General features: G+C 41.1%; 1 protein-coding gene across 1 annotated transcript; it reads left to right on the top strand.

Annotated features, from left to right (window-relative positions):
- Positions 1-15,045: 15,045 nt before the first annotated feature.
- LOC131019797 (uncharacterized) lies at positions 15,046-17,654 on the top strand. Its single transcript, XM_057948381.1, has 2 exons — positions 15,046-16,648; positions 17,165-17,654. The coding sequence occupies exons 1-2, from the start codon at positions 15,064-15,066 to the stop codon at positions 17,482-17,484; spliced, it is 1,905 nt and encodes a 634-aa protein (XP_057804364.1). The 5' UTR covers positions 15,046-15,063; the 3' UTR covers positions 17,485-17,654.
- The last annotated feature ends 6,663 nt before the right edge of the window (positions 17,655-24,317 follow it).

Here is a 24,317-nt window from a genome sequence, read left to right as displayed (position 1 = left end):
CGCTGCCTCGCGCTCGCACGTCGTCGCCCCCTCGACGCTTTCTTCCTTCGCGCGGTCGCCACCACCGCCCACCGGCGCTGCCCGCCTCTTCCCGTCTCCGGTAGAATTAAGGTAATTCCTCAAATAATTATTCATTTATTCTTTCAAAACAAAACAAAATGCCTAATCCTATTTCTTCTCATTCTTCTCACATTTCCAGATTTCCACTCTCATTTTCTCCAACTTCACGCATCCAAGGAGATTCGCATCAGCTGCGCTGCTCCTTTTCACTACTCAGTGAGTACACTTCAAAAATTCAATTTTTATAATGGGACGGAAAATCTTGTGCAAGTTTGAGTTTTGATGAAGTACCTTTGTCTGATTAGTGTATGTAACACCCCGTACTTTTATGAGTAGTAGTAGTGTTGAGACACTACAGAGAGTACTACGGTACTGAGATATGAGATTATAATTAAGATGAGGTGGAGTTATGATGATAAATAGAGATATTGAGCATTAGAGTTACACTTTTGATGAGACGAGTTATTATGTTAGATGGAAATATGAGTCTGATAATATTTTGATGTTTGGGAGTGTTTGATGAACTTAGGGAATGAAAAAGTTGATGAATTTTCGAGTTTGCTCTAGTCTGCACTGATTTGTCTTGAGTCTTCCTCTACTCAGCCGAGAATTCATTCCTCTGCTCTGGCAGAGAATTCATTCCTCTGCTCTGGCAGAGAATTCATCATTCCTCTGACGGAGAGTTCATTCCTCTGCTCTGGCGATCATTCCTCTGCTATGAGCCGAGAATTCATTTCTCTACTCTGACGTGAATTTCTGCTCTACTCTGGTGGCAGAGCTGAGATCGAGTATCTGTAAGTTTAATTGTCCTTTTGTTAATAGGAACATCTGATTAAGAATAGAGTTGAGATAAGTGAGTGAGAAACCCTATAGAAGGGAGAGTCGATATGAGAGATGATCTAATTGAGAGATGATTGCTGATTGCTTTGATGTGAATGTATTCGTGTTTTATCTGAGATGGTTTGAGTGATTGTCTACGTGACTATTTGTTACGTGTGTTTGTATGATGATGTGAGTATGATTTGTTTCGTGTTATATTAACACGGATTATTTTCGAGATTTTGGAGAACGAGATTATTTTTAAAATCGGAAAATAGCATACAGTTATTATTATTTTGCATATCAGTATTTTTATGAGAAATATTTTACTGAGACATGCGAGGTGATATTTTCGAGTACACTATTTTTGGTGTTACTATTATTTTATTTGATTTTACCACATGCTTATATCTTGAATGGCAAGTGGATAAGGAGGTTGGCAAGGGATTAGTGTGTAGAGTTATGAGGGAACCATGCATTAATTGGGAATAGTGCTTTGTCCTTAATCACTCTTCCTTAACAAGACAAGCATCTCACTTCTCCCTCACACTTCAACCCTCGGCCACCTTCAATCTCTCTTTCCCTCTTCCGATTTTTCTCCAAAGATCACCATAGATGCACCTCCAAAGCTTCCTAAACTCACATCAAGATCAAAATCATCCACCAAATCAAGCTTAAACACTTACAAATCTTGAAATTTCCAAGAGAACCGTGGAGCTTGATCATGAAGTTTGAAAGAGGAAAACTTTGATCTTTGTTTAATCTTGGGTAAGTAATCTTTGGTTGCATAGATCTAGCTTCTATGATGTGTTATGTGAGATTAGATGGAAGATTGAAGCATGAAAACTTCAATTCTTTGTTTTTCTTAATTTTCGAAAGTTGGGAGGGAAGTCATGAGTTCTTGAGTTGATTTGAAGATTTGAGTGGTTATATGAGTTCTTGAGCATGCTATGATGTTAAGTGATGGTTTAGATTGATGATTAGAAGTGATGAAATGAGTTGTGGTATGAGTTTGATGTTGAGAGTTATGATGTTATATTCAAGTTAGAGATGTTTTTGAGATATATGATTTTTGAGTCCAAATTGGAGAAATTTCGTAGGCCTACTGACCTACTGTGATCGACGGTTTTTCGATGTCTAATAGCTTTGAAAATTTTATAGCAAGTCCCTACATGAGTTTGAAATACCCTGGTAAAATTTCAAGCCATTTCAACTTCGGTTGATATTTCTTTAAAATGCAAAACCTAAACTGCACATTATTACCGAGAATTTCAGAGAACAGGGGAAAGAGTCATTCATTTCAGTAGCTTCCTATGTGATCTAGCTTTCCAAATTTTATGGTATCAATCTTATTGTGTTAGCTAGATATCCACCAAAGTTGACCCCAGTTTGACAATGTTTACTATTTTTCAAATATTTTAACTTTCGGTTGCACAAAACTGCCAGAAATGGTAGATCGTGGTAAATACGTCATATCTCTCAAACCACTGATAAACACTCATTTTGCATGGTTTTTATGGTTTATATTCTGTAGTTTAAGTCAATTTTACACCCGTTTCATTATTGTTTGGAGTTCATTTACTATTATTTCGAGATTTCACGTTTGGGTGTAGTTTTGACTGTTTGGAAGCAGAATTGAGTGATATTGGAGCATGGAGTGTAAGGAACATGTTGAAGAGAAGAGTTTTTCGAGAATCGAGCCCAAAAATCGAGAAAAGACGAAGATTCTGGAGTCGGGACGGAAAAGGAGCAACTCGGCGGTCAAAGGGCGTTGACCGCCGATTTTTGGTGATTTAAAGGGTGAAAACGGCGACCAAGACGGCGATCGCCGGCCAGGTCGCCGAATTCCCTGATTGAATTTTGGCTTGGAGTTGGAAAAACGGCGGTCGCCGTTTTCGTGTGTTATTTGGCCGGAATTCGGCGATCAATTCGGCGACCGCCGAACGGGTCGCCGATTTGATGGCGTGTTTTATTTCCTTCCGCGTTTTTACGATTTTTCAAGTTATTTTCGGTTTAGAACTTGGTTTTTCACCCTAAGACTATAAATAGGTCCTCTTTAGACCTATCTAGGGTTCCCAGCTTTAGTTTTTCAGTTCCCAACATTCATATTTCAGTTTTATAGCTTTAGAACTTTTTAGCTTTCCAGTTTTCAAGGCTTGGATCAAGACTGAAGATTCAAGCCGCTACAATCGTTTTAATTCGGTTTTTATACATTTTGTTTTTACAATTGAGTTCAATTTAATTATGTTTATGTTTGATTTTATTATGTCTGGCTAGTCTTTTAATCTGAACCTAGGGTTTGTACATAGCTGATTGATTATGTGTTTTTGATTTATTGATATCAATTTGCCCTCCAACTTATGATTCATGATTCCTGGTGCCTGTTCTCTTGTGAATTATCTGATCAATGATTTACATGTCTAGCTGTTCAGTTTGAGTCTTGAATGCGATAATTGTTCAGCCGATTCAGGAATGCATGATATAGTGTTAGCCTTGAGTCTTGAATGCGATAGGTGAAGCTATAGGAAGCTATTCTTTATGTGCTATTTGGAGTTAATTTATTCCTTGGAGTCTTGAATGCGAAAAGGGATTAATTAATCTACGTTCATAGGTGGTCGTTAGAGACGCTTGTGGATAGTATAGTGATCTTTCATCAGGGTTGGATTAAAATTGGTAATTGAATCAATAGGTTGAATGCATATAGTTGATTAGTGAAAATACATCCCTAGGGTCAGAGTTTTCATATATTTGAGTTAAGTAATTGTTATTTATATGCTCTTTAGTTTTAATTTAGTTAATCTTAGTTCATAATTCACCTTCAATTTCGTTTCACTTGCATACTGTGAGAGTCTGTGTAGGAGATAGATATAGTAATTTCGATTTACAGTCTCTGTGGATACGATACTCTGCTTGCTGTTTTCGTACTACAATTACACTGTTTAGTTGCAGTTATTGTTGCTATAAAAATAGTGATCAACTTTTTGGCGCCGTTGCCGGGGACTGTTTAGATTTTGCTTTAATATTTCCAATAGGACTTTATAGTACTGCAAGTTTTTTTTGTTTTTATTTTTCTTTTCTAATTTTTATAAGTTGTGTTTCTGTAGGTTGCATATGAACACAAGATCTCACGGGAATACTCTCTTTGAGTTTGACCCTGAAATCAACAAGACCTTGCGCAATCTAAAGAAGCAGAACGATCAAGTTGAGACAGAAACAATGGCTACTCCAGAGCAAATAGAAATTCGAGCTCTGCAAGAGCAGTTGAAGAAGCTGCTTGATGCACAGGAGACGAGAGAGGCTCAGAAACAACCAGCCATCAATGAAGCGTTCATACCACAATATGTGTACCAGGAGCCCCCACGAGTGAACGTTAACAACTTTGAGCTGAAAACGGGTTTGATCACGATGGTCCAACAGAGCCAATATGGTGGACAAGCGATTGAAGACCCTAATGCGCACCTGGCGCATTTCCTGGAGCTGTGTAGCACGGTGAAGATGAATGGTGTCCCTGATGACATTATCCGTCTTCGTCTTTTTCCCTTTTCACTGCGGGATAAGGCGAAGTCGTGGTATCATACGCTGCAGCTGGGAAATAATATTGTGTGGGAGGATTTGGCTCATGCATTCCTACGCAAGTTCCATCCGCCTGGCCTTACATTGAAGTTGAAGATGGACATCGTGCAGTTTCAACAGTACGATGGAGAAAAGCTAGCGGAGACTTGGGAGCGGTATCAGGAGAAGCTCAGAAAGTGCCCAAGCCATGGATTTGATGAAGGCACGCTAGTGATAATGTTCTACAATGCCTGCGGGGAGCGTACACGGATGCACATGGATACAGCTGCAGGTGGCTCTCTACTTCAAAAGAGCAGTTCTGATGCATGGAACATTATTGATAGTATGGCTTCTACAAGCTACCAATGGCCATCTGAGCGAATACAATTGAAGAAGGTTGCAGCTGCTTCCAGTTCTGATCCTATTGCAGCAATGGTCACTCAACAAGCAGCGATGGCTACGCAGCAGTCAGCAATGGCTACACAGCTGGCAGAGTTGACTACAAAACTTGGTGAGTTGAATGTTGGACGTCCTGAGCAAGCTGTGATAGATCCGTCAGTCATGGAAGATGTAAATTTTGTGAATGGCAGAAATTATGGGAATTTCCAGCGAGGACAGCCAGGAATGTATGGCAGAAGTCAACAATTTCAGCAGGGTCCTCAGCAATTCCAGCCAGGAGCACGCCCACATCCTAACCTTTCTTACAGCAATCCGAACAATGCTTTGCAGCCTCCACCTGGATTTTCTGTGTCTAGCGGAGGAGTTATCAATGAGCAAAAGAAAGATTCGATGGAAGACATGATGAAGCAGGTGTTGGGAAAGATAGGTGGTTTGGAAACGAATGTAGGTGTGTGGAAGACCAACATGGAGAACCAAGTGAGTCAAATAGGAAATCATGTTTCATCACTGTTGATCACTATTTTATTAGCAACAAAAATACCGCAACTAACACGGTGTAATCGTAGTATAAACAGCAATCGGATATCGTATCCACAGGGACTATTATGACGAATTCACTCTATATATCTCCTAAACAGACTCTCACAGTATGCAAGTGAAACGAACGCAGGAAGGTTTAATTAACTTAAACTAGAACGCAAATAGCAATAAATCTAAACACGTAGGAAATATCAAATAATAAAGACAACTGATCCTAGGGTAGTAAAATCATTAACTAAATCTATGCAATTAAGCTATTAATCCTATGTACCAGTTTAATCCAGTTATGATGAGAGATCACTTAATTAATCAATTACTCTCGCTAGAGCAGCAACGATCGTAGATTAGTAAATTATCTATCTCCGTTAGGTCTCAAGAAAATCTACTAACTCCCAATAGCTCCTAAGAATAGCTCCCTATGATCCACCTATCTCCGCTAGGTCTCAAGATTAAAATCATATCATACATTCCTGAATCCGCTAAACAGTTATCTCCGCTAGGTCTCAAACAGAATAGCTACACATGCAAACTATTGATCAGATAATTCACAAGAAATTAAGCACCAGGATTATGAATCATAAACTGGAAGGCACAAAGGTATTAACAAATAAATCACATAAATTCAATCAACTATTTACAAACCCTAGAATCAGCTAAAGGAAACTAGCCAGACATGCTAAAATAAAACATAAACATAATTAAATAGAAAGCAATTATAAAAACTAAATTGTATAAAAACCGAATGAAAAACGATTGTAGCGGCTTGAATCTTCAGTCTTGATCCAAGCCTTGAAAACTGGAAAGCTAAAATATTCTAAAGCTAGAAAACTGGAAAAATTAAAGTCTAGGAACTGAAAAACTAAAGCTCGGAACCCTGAATAGGTATAAGGAAGATCTATATATAGTGCCAGGGTAAAACTACAGAGTTTGGGCTCGAAAAGGACTCTAAAACGTAAAAAGGCGGGCTGACGGCGACCCCGCGGCGGGCAGGCGGCGGTCGCCGGCTTCTTCTTTAATTTCCTTCAGCGCGCGGCGGGCGCCGCCTGATCGCCAGCCACGCCGATTTCTCGGCGGGCTGAGCGGCGGGCGCCGGCTGGGTCGCCGGCTGGGTCGCCGGTTGATCGCCGGAAATTTCGTTTTCTCCTTTTCTCGAGCTCTTCAAGCTCGTTTCGTCGATTTTCTCATCCGGAACACTTGGATCTTCAACATCCATATGTAGCTTTCAAAACACTCAAACCTATAACAAAATGACCAAAACCATACCCAAAAGTAATATCACAAAAGAATATGAAACTTAAACCAAATGATATCACAACCAAGCATAATTCTAGTACTTTGAACACTTAAACACTCCTAAAAATAATGCAAAATGAGTGTTTATCAACTCCCCCAAACTTACATCATTGTTCGTCCTCGAATAATGGAAAGAATAAACTCAATAAACACGAATGGGCAGAAATTTGGATCACAGAGGCCTCAGAAAAACATAGAAAGTTAGAAATCTCAAATCTCCAACAAGTAAACACAAAGTTCACCAATTAAACACAACTTAAAGCAAAATCAACCTTGAATTTCAAACAATTGAATCTGACTATGTAAGTGTATCACTCAACTCTCAATGTGTATGATGGGACGTGTATACTCTCATCGAATTCAATGCAATGCAGATCACTTACCATAGGCTTGCCAATCGTCTACAATCTCCATCGCTAAAAGTGTGCCAAGACTAAGATCAAATAGGTCTTTATTTTTGGGTTATAATGTAGGGACATTGGTTCAGGTAGGGCAATATAGGCTAAGTGACTCAAATAGATCAAGAACACCAACCTTATAGCTTCACAAATCAAGCATGGAATAAATTCCATCTTCCACCCAACTATGTCACCATAATCAACAAAACTCAAGGGATTTAATCATCACAGAACAGAACTAAACACTCTTTTATGCTCTCCATTTATTTCCAACACACAAAGTCGATTATCTAACAGATTTCTCAATATACACTCGACTTCACACTATTTCTTTTTTTTTCTTTTTCTTTTTTTTTTTTTTTTTTTTTCTTTTCACAACTTTCTAGAGCTTATAAGAGTAAATAGCAGCACAATATCATCCCTTCTTTTTCATGACCCATTATGAACATTCACCACACAGAGATCCCCATATACTACATCACCCCCTATCATCCGGCTAAAGAATAAAAGTTAAAAAGGCTCAAAGTGGATAACAAAGGATAATTTTTTCGAAAAGGACAGTGTTTGGGATAATCATGTGGCTAACAAAAGATGGCCTAAAATCATCTCCTAATCCTGGGCACAACAGCAACCTCGACACAGAAACCATGGCAAGTTCTAGAAGATCACCACATGCAATGACAAAGCTCACAACAAAGAATAAACTGTGCATGATAGACAGTTATAGCTCAAATCCTCACAGGTTTATTCAACGTCCCAAAATCAAGGTCAAAATCACCCTAAATTATGCAAATTAGTTCAAATTATGCTCAACTTGTCAAAGAAGATTGAATTCTACAAAATTTTATCAAAGAAATCATCATAAGCCTCTCACCAAAAATCTAATGGAGTAATAACCAACTCAAAAGCATTGCAGCAAAGCACCAACCAACTAAAACATAATAAAACAAGCAAGTAAAGAACACACCAGACTCCAACATGCTACGAAAACAGACCAAACACAAGCAAAACAGACTAAGCTAAACGAATAAAAGCAAGAAAAAGCATGAAAAATAATGCAAAACATAACCAATCTCCATCCCCCTCCCCCAAACTTATTAAGGAGCAAAAGCTCGAAAATAAATTTGGAGGGAAGAATAGATAAAGGTTATGTGATGCATACTCACAGAAACGCAATCAGGAGGCCGGTGGATCACGAAACCGCCGGTACTCGCGTAAAAGCTCCTCCTGCATAGCCATCTGTCGCTCTATCTCACCTCGCTGATACTCTTCAAACTGCTGCTGGCGACTAAACTGCTCACGTGCATAAGCCTCAAACTCCGCCTGGCGTCGGTCGGCCTCTTGCTGCGCCATTCTCACAGCCATCATGTCGCCACGAACGACGGTAAACTGGGCATCCAAGCTACCCATCCTCTCGGTCAAAGCTGCCATGTCATAGTGACCTTCTGCGCCTGCAGCAGCGCCCTGATGTGCATGGGGAGGAGACACCGCCTGTTCCTCCTCATCTATCTCAATCTCGGGTTGCGCCTGCATCCCGTGGCCGCCTCTTCCTGGGCCTGCCAGTGCGCGATGGGCAGGAGTGTCCAACTTCCAGTTGTTCATGTCATATCTACCATTGACCGTGGTGAGCGCAGTGTTTGGCAGGGGAAAGTGATCCCCATCCCTCTGAATAAACGTGAAAGGCGGCTCGACTCGGGAAATCACTCGCATATCAAACATCCGGCGAGCATGTAGTAAGGTTTCACCCCGCATTACCTGCCAATCTCTCACCTCACGACAGTAGTGTAAAGCAATGGGAGTGAGCATCCCTCCAATCGTAATAATGCCCTTGGGGGCCTTGGCGACTCTGTAGAATTGCTGCACCAAAATGTCGGCGAGGCTGATGTTGGTCCTAGTGAGCATAGCATAGATAATGTAGAGGTCCAACTGGCTAACATTACTGTTCTCCTTACGAGCGAGAACAGTATGGGCGATGATGCGCTGGACTGCCCGGAAGACCGGGTTTCTGATGCTAGCTGCCTTTGATGTGCCCGACGCGTATACACCACCTTCGGGTTGCACCAAATCCCTCCACAGCTCCTTCGGTCTAAAGCCGGCAAGGTGTGTGAAAGCACAATCAGTAGGGCACTCAAAAATGCTGTTAATAGTGCTCATGTCCACATCATGCTCCTAATTGTTGTTGAGCAGGAAGGCCATCGTGTCGGGATACGTCGCCGACATCACTCTCTCATCAAACGTGCTTATCATCTCGAGCACAACTCTTTCTATCGTGGGCCATCCTCCTTCAAGAATACGGTTCCACCCAATGTTGGCGAACAACTGCTGGACATCTCCATAAATCCCCATGTCTTGGAGCACAGTCGGGTCGGCATACCTTGTGGGCTCTATCTTGCGATGCCACAATGCTGAAAACTTTGGTCGATCAAGATCCGTCATGAGTACCACGCCGTGATACTCGGGCTGATCGGGTGTCAATGGAGTGTTTCTCGACCTCGATGCTCCAGCGCTCCCCTTTCTCTTCTTTGGTGCCATTGTGCCTACAAAAATTTTCAATCAATTCCATAGCACCATCTATAACCAACAAACCAAGCAATGAAGCTCCTAACTTTGGTTAAAACTTCCATGAAAAACCATCCCCCTACTCCACAACTCAATCCTTAAATCCCACAATTTCAAGATAACTCTACTCATATGAATAAGCAAAACAAAACATATCATGAGCAAAGCCTACTTCCCAAACACAAAAAATCAAACTAAATTCTCCAACAAATTAACATGCTAGCATTACTACAAATCATAAGTAAGAACTAAACTCAAATAGATCAAGCTAGGCTTGATCTTTAAAATTGGCCTTCACCCGGCGGGAGCCCGGCGGTCGCCGGCCATCCGATTTTTTTTTTTTTTTTTTTTTTAAAGAACAGAAAAAAAAAACGGTACTTAAATAAAAAAAACTACTAGGAAAAACGAAAAGAACTATTACACTAAAGAAAAACAAGCTAAAAGAAAGCAATAAAAATTGGGTTACCTCCCAAAAAGTGCTAAAATTAACGTCTATAGCTTGACGGTACCTCAAACTTATGGGTCATTGAATTTGACAACTTCAAGACCACGATCCACGTTCGACTTGAAGTACGGTTTGAGACGATGACCATTGACAGTAAAAGTAGTTCCATCAGCAGCGAACAACTCATACGTCCCATTCCAATTGCTCTTATGCACCACATATGGCCCTGTCCATCTTAATTGCAGCTTGCCAGGAAACAAACGTAGCTTAGAATTGTATAAAAGTACCTCATCTCCTGGCTTGATTTCCTTGGTGCGAATGCTCAAATCATGGAATTTCTTGGCTCTCTCTTTGTAGATGCGGGAACTCTCATAGGCCTCATTCCTCCATTCATCTAACTCCGTCAACAAATCACGCCTTGTATGACCAGCCTCCTTGAACTCCAAATTGATTCTCCTCGTCGCCCAATATGCCTTGTGCTCAATCTCAACAGGCAAATGACATGACTTGCCAAAGACAAGTTGATAGGGAGACATACCAATCGGAGTTTTATAGGCAGTGCGATACGCCCAAAGAGCATCATCTAGGTGCTTCGCCCAATCCTTCTTGTTGGCCACACTTTTCTCCAAAATTTGCTTGATCTCTCGATTAGCCAATTCCGCCTGCCCATTAGCTTGAGGATGATATGGAGTTGTCACCTTGTGCTTTACTCCATACTTTGCCAAAGCGCTTGCTAGCAATTTATTGTTGAAGTGCGACCCCCCATCACTAAGCAACGCTCTCGGTGCTCCGAACCGAGTCAAAATATTCTTTTGCAAGAATTTAATGACTACTTTGGAATCGTTGGTGGCAGTGGGAATCGCCTCCACCCATCTAGAAACATATTCCACAGCAAGCAAAATATAGGAAAAACCACAAGACGCAGGGAAAGGACCCATGAAGTCAATCCCCCAAACATCAAACAGCTCCACCTCAACAATGATATTCTGCGGCATCTCATCCTTCTTGGTGATATTGCCCATGCATTGACAACGATCACAAGACTTCACGAAAGCATGGCAATCTGCAAAAATTGAAGGCCAATAGAATCCACTATGATTTACCTTCATGGCAGTGCGGTTGGCAGCAAAGTGACCTCCACTAGGTGAGCTATGGCACTCCTCAATGATCTTTGGCCATTCATGCTCCCTAACACATCGCCGAATAAAGCCATCGGCGCACCTCCGGTATAGGTAAGGATCCTCCCAATAATAGAACTTGACATCATGGAGGAACTTCTTCTTTTGATAGTGCGACAACCCCTCGGGAAGAACTCCAATAACCAAGTAGTTGCTATAATCGGCATACCATGGATCCTTAAACAGCACCGCCCAGATCTGCTCATCGGGAAACGACTCATTGATGGCCATCTTCGGATCATCCCCCTCAATCGGATTCTCCAATCGAGATAAGTGGTCAGCTACCACATTCTCACATCCCTTGCGATCTCGGATCTCCATATCAAACTCTTGCAGCAATAAGATCCAACGTATCAAGCGGGGCTTGGAGTCCTTCTTCGTGAACAAGTAGCGGATGGCGGCATGATCAGTGTAGACAATTGAATGAGTTCCAATCAAATAAGAACGGAACTTATCAAAAGCATACACCACAGCTAGCAGCTCCTTCTCCGTGGTAGTGTAGTTCATCTGCGCAGAATCCAAAGTTTTACTAGTGTAGTAAATTACCTTGAACAGCTTATCTCTCTTTTGCCCCAACACAGCTCCCACGGCCCAATCGCTAGCATCGCACATCAACTCAAACGGGGCACTCCAATCCGGCGTGATCAAAACTGGCGTAGTGGTCAGTGCAGCTTTCAACTTCTCAAAGGAGACGAGGCACTCATCGGTGAAGACAAACTTCACATCCTTCTCTAGCAAAGCACAAAGTGGCTTGGACAGCTTGGAAAAGTCTTTGATGAATCGCCTATAAAATCCTGCATGCCCCAGAAAACTCCGCACCGACTTCACAGACGTAGGAGGTGGTAACTTCTCTATAGCCACGATCTTAGCACGATCCACCTCCAAACCTTGGGCAGAAACCTTATGCCCCAAAACAATGCCTTCTCGAACCATGAAGTGGCACTTTTCCCAATTGAGCACGAGTGCCGTCTCCTCACAACGCTGCAACACTTGAGCAAGATTGTCCAAACAATTATCAAAGGAGGAACCAAAAACAGAAAAGTCATACATGAATACCTCCATAATGTTCTCAATCAACCCATGGAAAATCGCCATCATGCAGCGTTGAAAAGTGGCAGGAGCATTGCAGAGACCAAAAGATATCCTCCTAAAAGCAAAAACGCCATAGGGACAAGTAAAAGCGGTCTTATGCTGATCCTCCGGGGCTATCATAATTTGATTGTAGCCCGAGTACCCATCCAAGAAACAATAGTACTCATATCCTGCCAAGCGGTCAAGCATCTGATCAATAAATGGCAAAGGAAAGTGATCCTTACGTGTGGCTGCATTCAAAGCTCGATAGTCAATGCACACGCGCCATCCTGTGACTAGCCTCGTAGCTATAAGCTCATCTCTCTCATCCTTTACCACCGTCATGCCTCCCTTCTTAGAGACAACTTGAGTTGGGCTCACCCACTCACTATCTGAGATGGCATATATGATTCCTGCATCCAACCACTTGAGCACCTCTTTTCTCACAACTTCTTGCATCGCCGGATTCAAACGTCGCTGCGGCTGCACCTTAGGCTTGTATTCCTGCTCTAATAAAATACGATGCATGCAAATAGAAGGACTAATTCCTTTGATGTCAGAAATAGACCATCCTATAGCAGACTTGTATTTCCTCAACACTCGCATCAACTTCTCCAACTCCAACGGAGATAAATAAGCAGACACAATAACAGGAAACGTTTCATTCTCACTGATGTGTGTATTTTAGCTACTTAGTTTAGTGTGTGTTTCGTCGTGATTTCATGTGATTTTGCATAGTTTGCAATGTTTTGGCGCAGGAATGAGCAGGATTGGAGATGGAGCTGTTGATGGAAAGAATTGGAGAAAGACGAGCTTTCGATGGAAATTTGAAGTGAAGATGGAAGATAATTAGAGATTGGACTTTTAATTACTTGTTATATTTTTATGAAGCCCAAAACTCTTGTTTTATTTTAAGTTTGGATTTAATTAGTTGAAAGGGGCCGAAGCCCATGATGTTTTGATTAGGCGGCCTAGGGCCGCATGCATAGATAGAGATATATATAGTTTTAGGTTATTTTCTTTTGTTACACAACTTTGACAGCCGCAACTTTGGAATTAGAATAGCTATAGTTGACTTTATTTTTCATGCAACTTTTCTCTTCCATGCAATTCTCTCTCTACGATTTTAGTAATTGATTCCATACAATTCTTAGTTTCATGCAATTGTCTCTACACCTTTTTTTTAGCATAGAGTTGTTTTGATTATTTACTTTATCTCTTGAATTGCGGCTGGATTGGAGCGAAGGAGCAGACGAGTTCTTCAATTGGTTCCAGTGTTAATTTAATTTCTTGCAATTTATTTCATTAGCTTTTGTTCGATTATTTTCCTTATGTTTAATTTTATTTATTTGATTGTTTTTATTTTAAGCATGAGTAGCTAAATCTTTAATTCGGCGAGAATAATGAAACTCTAATTTAATGATCTGTGAGACCTAATTGGTTTAAAATTGATTCCTATTGATTCCGATTAATTCCTAGGTTCCAAGATAATTCTGATTTTATTTAAGCCTGATCAACTTAAGTTTAATTGGATTACAGTCAATTAGTTCCTGCCAATCCGTAATTGTTGGAATTGGACTAATTAGTGATACAACTACCGTGATCGTAGGGGGAATTAATTGGTATATTAATTATTACTAGCGTCTCTAGGATAATTGATATAAATTGGGTTCCTTCATCTTAATGCTATTAGAATATTAAATCTAGGTCTGGCGTCTCCAGCTAGGTTATATTTTAATAAGGGAAATAAGCAGGTCTGGCGTCTCCAGCTGTTTGTCGACACCGTAAGTAGGAATTGGGGTACGTCCGTTGCGTTTCACGGTATCCTATAACTAGTTGGTTAATAGGGATTAATTAATCTTTGCGTCGATGATCAGAGCTTTGAATTAGTGTGGATTTATTCGAGCCGAGTTTCCTTTTTATTGATTTAATTCAAGAGTTATTTTTATTTGATTTAATTTGCTTTCTTAGTTTAATTAATATTTTCTCAAATTAAGGCGTGGTGGCATCACCAAAAATTATAGATTTTAGGGAATTGAATGATTTTACCTGCTCTCTGTGGGATCGACCCTGCTTATCATCATACTAATTTGTTTTGATAATTCTGCAGGAATTATTTGGTGGTATACGACGTCCACCAAATTGGCGCCGTTGCCGGGGAGCGGTGTTAATTAATTCTTTTCCCTTTGTCTATTTTTTCTTTTTTTTATTTTCTTTGTTTATGAGCAGATCTTCTAAGCCGAATCTCCTCTACGATTTTGAGATCGAGAAAACCGCGAAGAGATTGAAGAAGGAGGCCACGGCGAGGAAGCTGCAAGGTCTGGAAGGCTCGAAAATTGCTCCGTCTGACTGGACAGAAACGTTTTTCAAGTCTGAACCTGAAGTTCAGATTGCTGCAGAGGATCCGTTTGCCCAAACAGACCCTGATTCAGAGGCAAACACAGACTGTGAAGAGGAAACCGACTCGATTTCTGTCGCAAGTACTGAGAGCGACATGGCTTACGATCCTAGGCTGTGCGACCTCTCCAGCCACGAAGTTGATGACCCCCCAACTCCGATCCGGATGCCGGCAGCTGCTACCGGTATTGAGATAAAGCTTGGACTGCTTAATGTTCTCCCAAAGTACTATGGCAAGAAGGGAGAAGATCCATACAATTTCTTGAGCGAATTCATCAAAATTTGCAAGGTCCAGAAACGCCCCACTGGAGTTACGGAGGAACACTTCAGACTAGCTGCCTTTCCCTTCACCATGACAGCAGAGGCGAACTCTTGGTTCGCGAGTCTTTCACCTTATTCTATCACTACATGGGCGGAGATGAAAAAGCTATTCCTGGAGCATTTTTTCCCTCCCACCAAGACGAATGCGCTGAAAAAAGAAATTAGTGGAGTGAAGCAGGAGTACGATGAGTCACTGAGCACATACTGGACTCGATTCAGGAGGTTGGTGGATAGCTGTCCAAACCACAAGTTTTCTGAGGGCGACTTGCTGCAATACTTCTACCAAGGGATGACGGTAGATACCAAAAATTTGGTGAATTCATCAAGTGGAGGAGCATTTTCTCAAAATACTGTTAGTGAAGCAAAACGGTTGATTCAACACTTAGTGGAGGCCACGAGAGAGTATGAGGAACCGCGCATCCAACTGCTCAAGAAAGCTGCTCAAGCAAGTTCGTCAGACTTTGAGGATAAGTTTGAAGAGAGGATGGGTAGAATGGAAAGATTGCTAAGTACTGTGGTGGAGAAGGTGGCAAATGCTGGACAACCGACAGAAAAACCATGTGGAGCGTGTGGTAACTTTGGCCATACAAGTTTGCAATGCGCTGGGGGCGACAGAGATCTTCAAGCCCAAGTAAACTCGTCTCACAACTTTTACAGTTGTTCTGATCCACTGCACCCTTTGCCCAAACGAGACCCCTACTCGAGCAACTACAATGCGCCGTGGAGAGATCACCCTAATGATCGTTGGAGAGACCAAAGCAATCAAGTGCAGCAGCAGCAGCAAGGCTATAGACCGCCTCATCAAAGAGGATTCCAACAAGCACCATCACCTCCACAAGAAAATCAAGGAAAAGCTCTTGAAGAGATGATGAGAGAGTTGATTGGCTCACAACAATTGTTGCAAAATAATTTGCAAACAACCAATGAAGCGGTGCTAAAACTTCAACAGTCTCAAACAGAGCAAAGGGTTCAGATCGAAGGGTTGGCTCGTCAAGTGTCTCAGCTTGCAACGTCCGTGAATCAACTCAAGGGCCATCAAGGCAAGTTACCATCTCAAGTCCAATTGAATCCGAGGGAGAACGTTAGTATGATCACTTTGAGGAGTGGCAAGGAGTTGAGTGAGCCCACAACCCAGAATTCAAAGGAGTGTCCGAGCAAGAATTGTGGAGTCAAATTCAGCGTGGAAAAATTCGAAAATTCTGGAGGCAAGGTGGATTCTGCAATCCAGAATACAGAACAGTTCGGTTTGGCCAAACAGACCAGTGATCCGACAGCTGGGCAGAAAGAACAAGAAACAGAGCACAAAGTGGTTAAGGGTGAGCAGTCTAAGGTTCATAAACCTTCGAGTCTACATGATCCCGAGATCGAGATACCTGTTCCTTTTCCTAGGAGGTTAGCAAAGAAGAAGCCGGAGGAAGAGCTAATGGATTTCATGAGGATATTTGGGAAGTTAGAGATTAATCTTCCTTTCCTCCAAACACTCAAACTCCCTCAGCTGAGCAAGTTTCTGAAGGACTTCATCGCTGGAAAGTCTAAGAAATCTGGAAAAATTGTGATGAGCGAGAACGTGTCAGCAGTGATACGAAAAGAGTTGCCGCCCAAATGCAAGGATCCAGGTATGTTTTCTCTGCCATGTTACATCGGTGATACTAAGATTGAGCATGCTATGTGTGATCTAGGAGCTTCTATTAATGTCATGCCTTTAGCTGTTTATAATAGTTTAAATGGTGTGAAGTTGGTAGATACTAAAGTTGTGATTCAGTTAGCCGATGGATCATGTGTGCACCCTGAAGGTTTGCTTGAAAATGTCCTTGTGAAAGTGAATAATTTTGTTTATCCTGCTGATTTCTATGTGGTAAAAATGAGTGGTATGCAGTCGAAGGAGTCAGCTGGTGTTCTGTTAGGTCGTCCTTTCTTAAGGACCACTAGGGCAGTCATTGATGTTTATAGTGGTACTATTTGTTTGGATTATCATGGAGAAAAGTTTACTTTCAACATTGATGATACCATGAAAAGTCCCCATGCTGTTAAAACTGTTTGTGCCACTAATGTTACTGACCCTTTTGTCCAAGAACATCTTGAGACTAAATCTGTGCAGGACAAATTTCTTCATGTTGACCCGAAACTTGCAGGTTCTGGACATACGGACTGTTTGCCCAAACGGAAGCCACGCGACAGAAATCTGCATTTTGATGTGGAACCACCCGACTTAAAAGATAAGTGTGTGGATGAGCTTCGTCTTGAAGCTTATGACGCCGCGATGTGGTATAAGGATCGCACCAAGATGTGGCATGACAAGAACTTGCAAGGAAAGACATTTACAGTCGGCCAAAAGGTACTTTTGTTCCAGTCAAAGCTGCGGTTGATGACCGGAAAATTGAAGACGAAGTGGATTGGCCCCTTCGTGATACAGTCTGTTTGCCAGACGGGGCGTTTGAGATTCGTAGTTTAGACACGGCTAAGATATTCACCGTGAACGGACAACGTTTGAAGCCGTACTATGATGCCTCTTCTTTGGTTCCAGCGGAGTCTGTTTCGCTGTTGCTTTCGGGCACGTTTTGAGCATTTGAGAAGTCTAGCCAAAGACTTTAAATAATGGCGCTTATCGGGAGGCAACCCGATTTTCTTTCCCTTTTATTTTCCTGTTTTGCCTTTCTCTTTCTTTATTTTCGTTAAGTTTTTCTATCAGTTTCTTAGTTTCCCTTCCTTAATTTTAATTTTTGTTATGTTTCAGTTATAAAAAAAAAGAACGGGGGAGCCCTACAGGAGAGCATTGCGAACTTGAGCGCCACCATTCGACAGGAGATGAGGCAGCAGCGTACACGGTGACTTCCTTCCTTATCTTGTCTTGTTTCGTTTATGTCTTTGTCTTTCTCTTTCCGTTGTGTGTCTTGTTGCTCCTTTGCTTATACTTTATTTTGTTTGCTTGAGGGCAAGCAAAATCTAAGTGTGAGGGGGGCATCTTTGAGTTTGTTTTAGGTTGAGTCTGTTTTATGTCGTTTTGTGAGTCTTGAGCTTTGTGTTGTTGAAATATTAGTGATAAGCATGCTGCCCGGTTGAGTTATGTGATGAACTTGAGATTTGATACTTGAGAATTGAGATTTTGAGATTGAAAATTTTGTGTTTTTGTTGGATGAAATTTGGGATGACAAATAAGAGCAACAATGAGTAAAAAGCCACATATAAGTGAGAATTGAGCTTATTAGAGTAGTGCACTCTCTACTAATTTTCTTTTTGAGTGGTTTGTTATTCATGAAGTTGTGATATGTTGTGAGTCATTGGTGATGCATGATAGAAGGCACTAGGGTAGCCTTTTGGCCTGCTTTTGAATTCCTACCTGAACATTAACCCCTAGTGAACCTCGTTTGAAGCTTTGAACCTTTTTGTTCTTGTTAGTCACTAAAATAATTAGCCAAGGCCTATTTTGGACTCTCTCTTTGACCCTATTGTGCATGTTTGAATTGAATTACATCCTATTTGAATTCTGGAGGAAGTTGCATCTGTCTGCCCAAACAGAATCCATGCTGAAAACTGTTCTGAACCGTGGAGGAACGATCTGTTTGGCCAAACAGGGACTATTGTTGATGGTTGGGCTAAGTTTTTCTGTACTGAGCTGAATTGTGAAATGATTCTCTGTATGTGGTTTGAAATATGTGAATAAAAGGTGCTGAAAAAAAAAAACAAAAAGGAAAAAAAAAGAGAAAAAAGAAGAAAAAAAGAAAAAAATGCACCAAGTTGAATTAGTTGAGCATGCAGTTGATTGTGATGATCTTGTTGCCCAAGGATGAGTTAGTGTTTGTTCCTCGTATGCTTAGTGTTTTTGGATGTGATTCGATTTTAATATGCACAATACTTGATCTTCAATGTTTGAGCTTAGGACCCATAGGATCTTGCCTACATCATTGATAGTCCTTAGCCCCATTATAACCAATGAGAAAAGTCCTTTTTGAGTTACTATGTGACCACGACATATCACGACCGATTGGATCTTCCTTCTTGAGTGTGAATTTCCAAATACATCTTTGAGAGAAGAGTGAATCTTGAGAGGAATTTGTTGTTGCTTAATTTGGACTGGATAGACAATAAAAACACTTGTTTGATATTTCCTCTTCTTGATTTGGAAGTTGAAGATCGATTGTGAGTTGCACAATTTGAATTGGCAGTAGGTTTTGTTGCTAGTGTTTGATGATTCTTGGCTGCAGTTGTCTGTTGAGTTAGTCGTTTGGTTTGTCCGTGTCTTGTCTCGTTTTCTTTTTTATTTTCTATCTTTGTGTGCATGTTTGTGGTGTCTGTTTCCTTTCGTTCATTTCTAGAGTCTTCGTGTCAAGGAAGGGAGTTGCTTCTAGTGGCTGAATTTCACCATTAATTCTTCTCTTATTTCATACTTGAGGACAAGTATGATCTAAGTGTGAGGGGATTTGATGTGTGTATTTTAGCTACTTAGTTTAGTGTGTGTTTCGTCGTGATTTCATGTGATTTTGCATAGTTTGCAATGTTTTGGCGCAGGAATGAGCAGGATTGGAGATGGAGCTGTTGATGGAAAGAATTGGAGAAAGACGAGCTTTCGATGGAAATTTGAAGTGAAGATGGAAGATAATTAGAGATTGGACTTTTAATTACTTGTTATATTTTTATGAAGCCCAAAACTCTTGTTTTATTTTAAGTTTGGATTTAATTAGTTGAAAGGGGCCGAAGCCCATGATGTTTTGATTAGGCGGCCTAGGGCCGCATGCATAGATAGAGATATATATAGTTTTAGGTTATTTTCTTTTGTTACACAACTTTGACAGCCGCAACTTTGGAATTAGAATAGCTATAGTTGACTTTATTTTTCATGCAACTTTTCTCTTCCATGCAATTCTCTCTCTACGATTTTAGTAATTGATTCCATACAATTCTTAGTTTCATGCAATTGTCTCTACACCTTTTTTTTAGCATAGAGTTGTTTTGATTATTTACTTTATCTCTTGAATTGCGGCTGGATTGGAGCGAAGGAGCAGACGAGTTCTTCAATTGGTTCCAGTGTTAATTTAATTTCTTGCAATTTATTTCATTAGCTTTTGTTCGATTATTTTCCTTATGTTTAATTTTATTTATTTGATTGTTTTTATTTTAAGCATGAGTAGCTAAATCTTTAATTCGGCGAGAATAATGAAACTCTAATTTAATGATCTGTGAGACCTAATTGGTTTAAAATTGATTCCTATTGATTCCGATTAATTCCTAGGTTCCAAGATAATTCTGATTTTATTTAAGCCTGATCAACTTAAGTTTAATTGGATTACAGTCAATTAGTTCCTGCCAATCCGTAATTGTTGGAATTGGACTAATTAGTGATACAACTACCGTGATCGTAGGGGGAATTAATTGGTATATTAATTATTACTAGCGTCTCTAGGATAATTGATATAAATTGGGTTCCTTCATCTTAATGCTATTAGAATATTAAATCTAGGTCTGGCGTCTCCAGCTAGGTTATATTTTAATAAGGGAAATAAGCAGGTCTGGCGTCTCCAGCTGTTTGTCGACACCGTAAGTAGGAATTGGGGTACGTCCGTTGCGTTTCACGGTATCCTATAACTAGTTGGTTAATAGGGATTAATTAATCTTTGCGTCGATGATCAGAGCTTTGAATTAGTGTGGATTTATTCGAGCCGAGTTTCCTTTTTATTGATTTAATTCAAGAGTTATTTTTATTTGATTTAATTTGCTTTCTTAGTTTAATTAATATTTTCTCAAATTAAGGCGTGGTGGCATCACCAAAAATTATAGATTTTAGGGAATTGAATGATTTTACCTGCTCTCTGTGGGATCGACCCTGCTTATCATCATACTAATTTGTTTTGATAATTCTGCAGGAATTATTTGGTGGTATACGACGTCCACCACTCACCCAAAAATTGGTACCTCAAGTGCTCAGGAAGTGGCTTCAGCTCAAGTTTGGGTGCAGCTGCAGCTGCAGCTGGCGCAGGAAATTCTTTTTCTTTTTCCACCGCCTTGTTTCCTCCATCAACAGGTTTGTTAATATCCAGGAACGGAATAGGCTCAATAGGATGACTCTCTACAGCCTCCAGCTCTGCAATATAATCTAAGATCTCATCACACGCCTCATCAAGATCGGAATAAGGGTATAATGACTGTGTGATGCACTCCTCCAAAGGATCATCTACAGCTGCAGGAAAATCCACCATAGTATCAATTAAATTGCAATCCTCAACTTGTGGCTCAGCTGGCTTCTTCATCGCATCATAGATAGACAACGTCATATTCTCATCATTGACACGAAAAGTGAGATCTCCCTCTTGCACGTCTATCAATGCACGGCCCGTAGCTAGAAACGGACGCCCCAAGATCAATGGAGTATTTTTGTCCTCCGGCATGTCCAACACTACGAAATCTGCAGGAAAAATAAATCGCTCCACCTGCACTAGGACATCCTCCACAATTCCCTTGGGATATGTGATGGAACGATCTGCCATCTGCAATGCAATAGAGGTAGGCTTGATATCTCCAATCTCCAACCGGTTGAAAATAGAGAGAGGCATCAAATTGATGCTTGCCCCTAAATCACAAAGAACGCGGGAGAAATTCTGCCCTCCAATCACACAAGCTATAGTAAAGCTGCCAGGATCCTTTTGCTTCAAAGGTAGCTTTCTTTGTAGCACAGCACTGCATTCCTCGGAAAGATTTATCGTCTCATATTTCCCCAACTTCTTCTTGTTGGAGACTGCATCTTTGAGGAACTTGGCATAGCCTGGCATATCTCTCAAAGCATCAAGCAAAGGAATATTGATATGCAGCTTTGAAAATACCTCCATAAATTTGGCTAACTTCTCATCCATCTTTGGCTTTCCCAGGCGATTCGGGAAAGGCGCTACAGGCTTGTACTCTGGCCTGGGAAATGTAGGAGTAGGAATGGGCTCCTTGACAGCAGAAGAGCTCGAATCCTTCTTAGGGGGAGGCGGCTGTTTCGCTGCAAGCTCCTCCAAGTCATCATCATCGTCCTCCACTACTTTGCTTTTTCCCTTGTCATTCTGCACCTCTGGAAAATTCTGGTACTCAGTCCCGCTTCGAAGATGGATCGCATTACACTGATTTTTGGGATTAATTTCAGTGTTGCTGGGAAATCTTCCTGGTGTGTGTTGTGCAGCTGCTTGGTTGGCAATCTGACCAACTTGAGTCTCCAAAATCTGCACTTGCTTGGACAGTGATGAAAAATTGTTCCCAATATTTCCCACTTGAGACTCCAAATTAGTCATCCTTGAACTAACAGTTGTTTCCATTCCAGTCATCTTCATTAACATCTGCTGCATCATATCCTCCATTGATACCTTCTTCGGCTCATTTATAACTCCTCCGTTGGACACAGAAAATCCAGGTGGAGGCTGCAAAGCATTGTTTGGATTACCGTAAGAAAGGTTAGGATGCGGGTGCGCTCCTGGCTGAAACTGCTGCTGACCCTGCTGAAATTGTTGATTTCTGCCATACATTCCTGGCTGTCCTCGCTGGAAATTTCCATAATTTCTGCCATTCACATAATTGATATCTTCCATGACTGATGGATCTATCACAGCTTGCTCAGGACGTCCAACATTCAACTCACCAATTTTTGTAGTCAGCTCTGCCAGCTGTGTAGCCATCGCTGCCTGATGTGTAGCCATCGATGCCTGTTGAGTAACCAGTGCTGCCATAGGATCAGAACTGGACGCAGCTGCAACCTTCTTCAATTGTATTCTTTCAGATGGCCATTGGTAGCTCGTAGAAGCCATACTATCAATAATGCTCCATGCGTCAGAGCTGCTTTTCTGGAGTAGAGAGCCACCTGCAGCTGTATCCATATGCATCCTTGTACGCTCCCCGCAGGCATTGTAGAACATGATCACTAGCGTGCCTTCATCAAATCCATGGCCTGGGCACTTTCTGAGCTTCTCCTGATACCTCTCCCAAGTCTCCGCTAGCTTTTCTCCATCGTACTGTTGAAACTGCACGATGTCCATCTTCAACTTCAACGTAAGGCCAGGCGGATGAAACTTGCGTAGGAATGCATGAGCCAAGTCCTCCCACACGATATTGTCTCCCAGCTGCAGCGTATGATACCACGACTTCGCCTTATCCCGCAATGAGAAGGGAAAAAGACGAAGACGGATAATGTCATCAGGGACACCATTCATCTTCACCGTGCTACACAGCTCCAGGAAATGCGCCAGGTGCGCATTAGGGTCTTCGATCGCTTGTCCACCATATTGGCTCTGTTGGACCATCGTGATCAATCCCGTTTTCAGCTCAAAATTGTTAACGTTCACTCTTGGGGGCTCCTGGTACACATATTGTGGTATGAACGCTTCATTGATGGCTGGTTGCTTTTGAGCCTCTCTCGTCTCCTGTGCATCAAGTAGCTTCTTCAACTGCTCTTGTAGAGCTCGAATTTGGATTTGCTCTGGAGTAGCCATTGGATCTGTCTCAACTTGAGTGTTCTGTTTCTTTAGATTGCGCAAGGTCTTGTTGATCTCAGGATCAAACTCAAAGAGAGGATTTCCGTGAGATCGTGTGTTCATATGCAACCTACAGAAACACAACTATTAAAAGTCAGAAAATAAAAATAAAAACAAATAAAACTTGCAGTACTATTAAGTCCTATTGGAAATATTAAAGTAAAATCTAAACAGTCCCTGGCAACGGCGCCAAAAAGTTGATCACTATTTTATTAGCAACAAAAATACCGCAACTAACACGGTGTAATCGTAGTATAAACAGCAATCGGATATCGTATCCACAGGGACTATTATGACGAATTCACTCTATATATCTCCTAAACAGACTCTCACAGTATGCAAGTGAAACGAACGCAGGAAGGTTTAATTAACTTAAACTAGAACGCAAATAGCAATAAATCTAAACACGTAGGAAATATCAAATAATAAAGACAACTGATCCTAGGGTAGTAAAATCATTAACTAAATCTATGCAATTAAGCTATTAATCCTATGTACCAGTTTAATCCAGTTATGATGAGAGATCACTTAATTAATCAATTACTCTCGCTAGAGCAGCAACGATCGTAGATTAGTAAATTATCTATCTCCGTTAGGTCTCAAGAAAATCTACTAACTCCCAATAGCTCCTAAGAATAGCTCCCTATGATCCACCTATCTCCGCTAGGTCTCAAGATTAAAATCATATCATACATTCCTGAATCCGCTAAACAGTTATCTCCGCTAGGTCTCAAACAGAATAGCTACACATGCAAACTATTGATCAGATAATTCACAAGAAATTAAGCACCAG

Source organism: Salvia miltiorrhiza, chromosome 4 (genome assembly GCF_028751815.1).
Source record: "Salvia miltiorrhiza cultivar Shanhuang (shh) chromosome 4, IMPLAD_Smil_shh, whole genome shotgun sequence".
NCBI classification, from domain to species: Eukaryota; Viridiplantae; Streptophyta; class Magnoliopsida; order Lamiales; family Lamiaceae; genus Salvia; species Salvia miltiorrhiza.
Note: the sequence above shows the minus strand (reverse complement) of the source record. Positions and strands in the feature narration are given on the sequence as shown.

What these genes read in the sequence shown, in the direction of transcription:
- LOC131019797 (XM_057948381.1), top strand. Translation starts at nt 15,064, where the DNA reads ATGACAGCAGAGGCGAACTCTTGGTTCGCGAGTCTTTCACCTTATTCT. An exon ending in GCCCAAATGCAAGGATCCAG is followed by an intron (nt 16,649 to 17,164) that starts GTATGTTTTCTC and finishes CGAAACTTGCAG; the next exon opens with GTTCTGGACATACGGACTGT.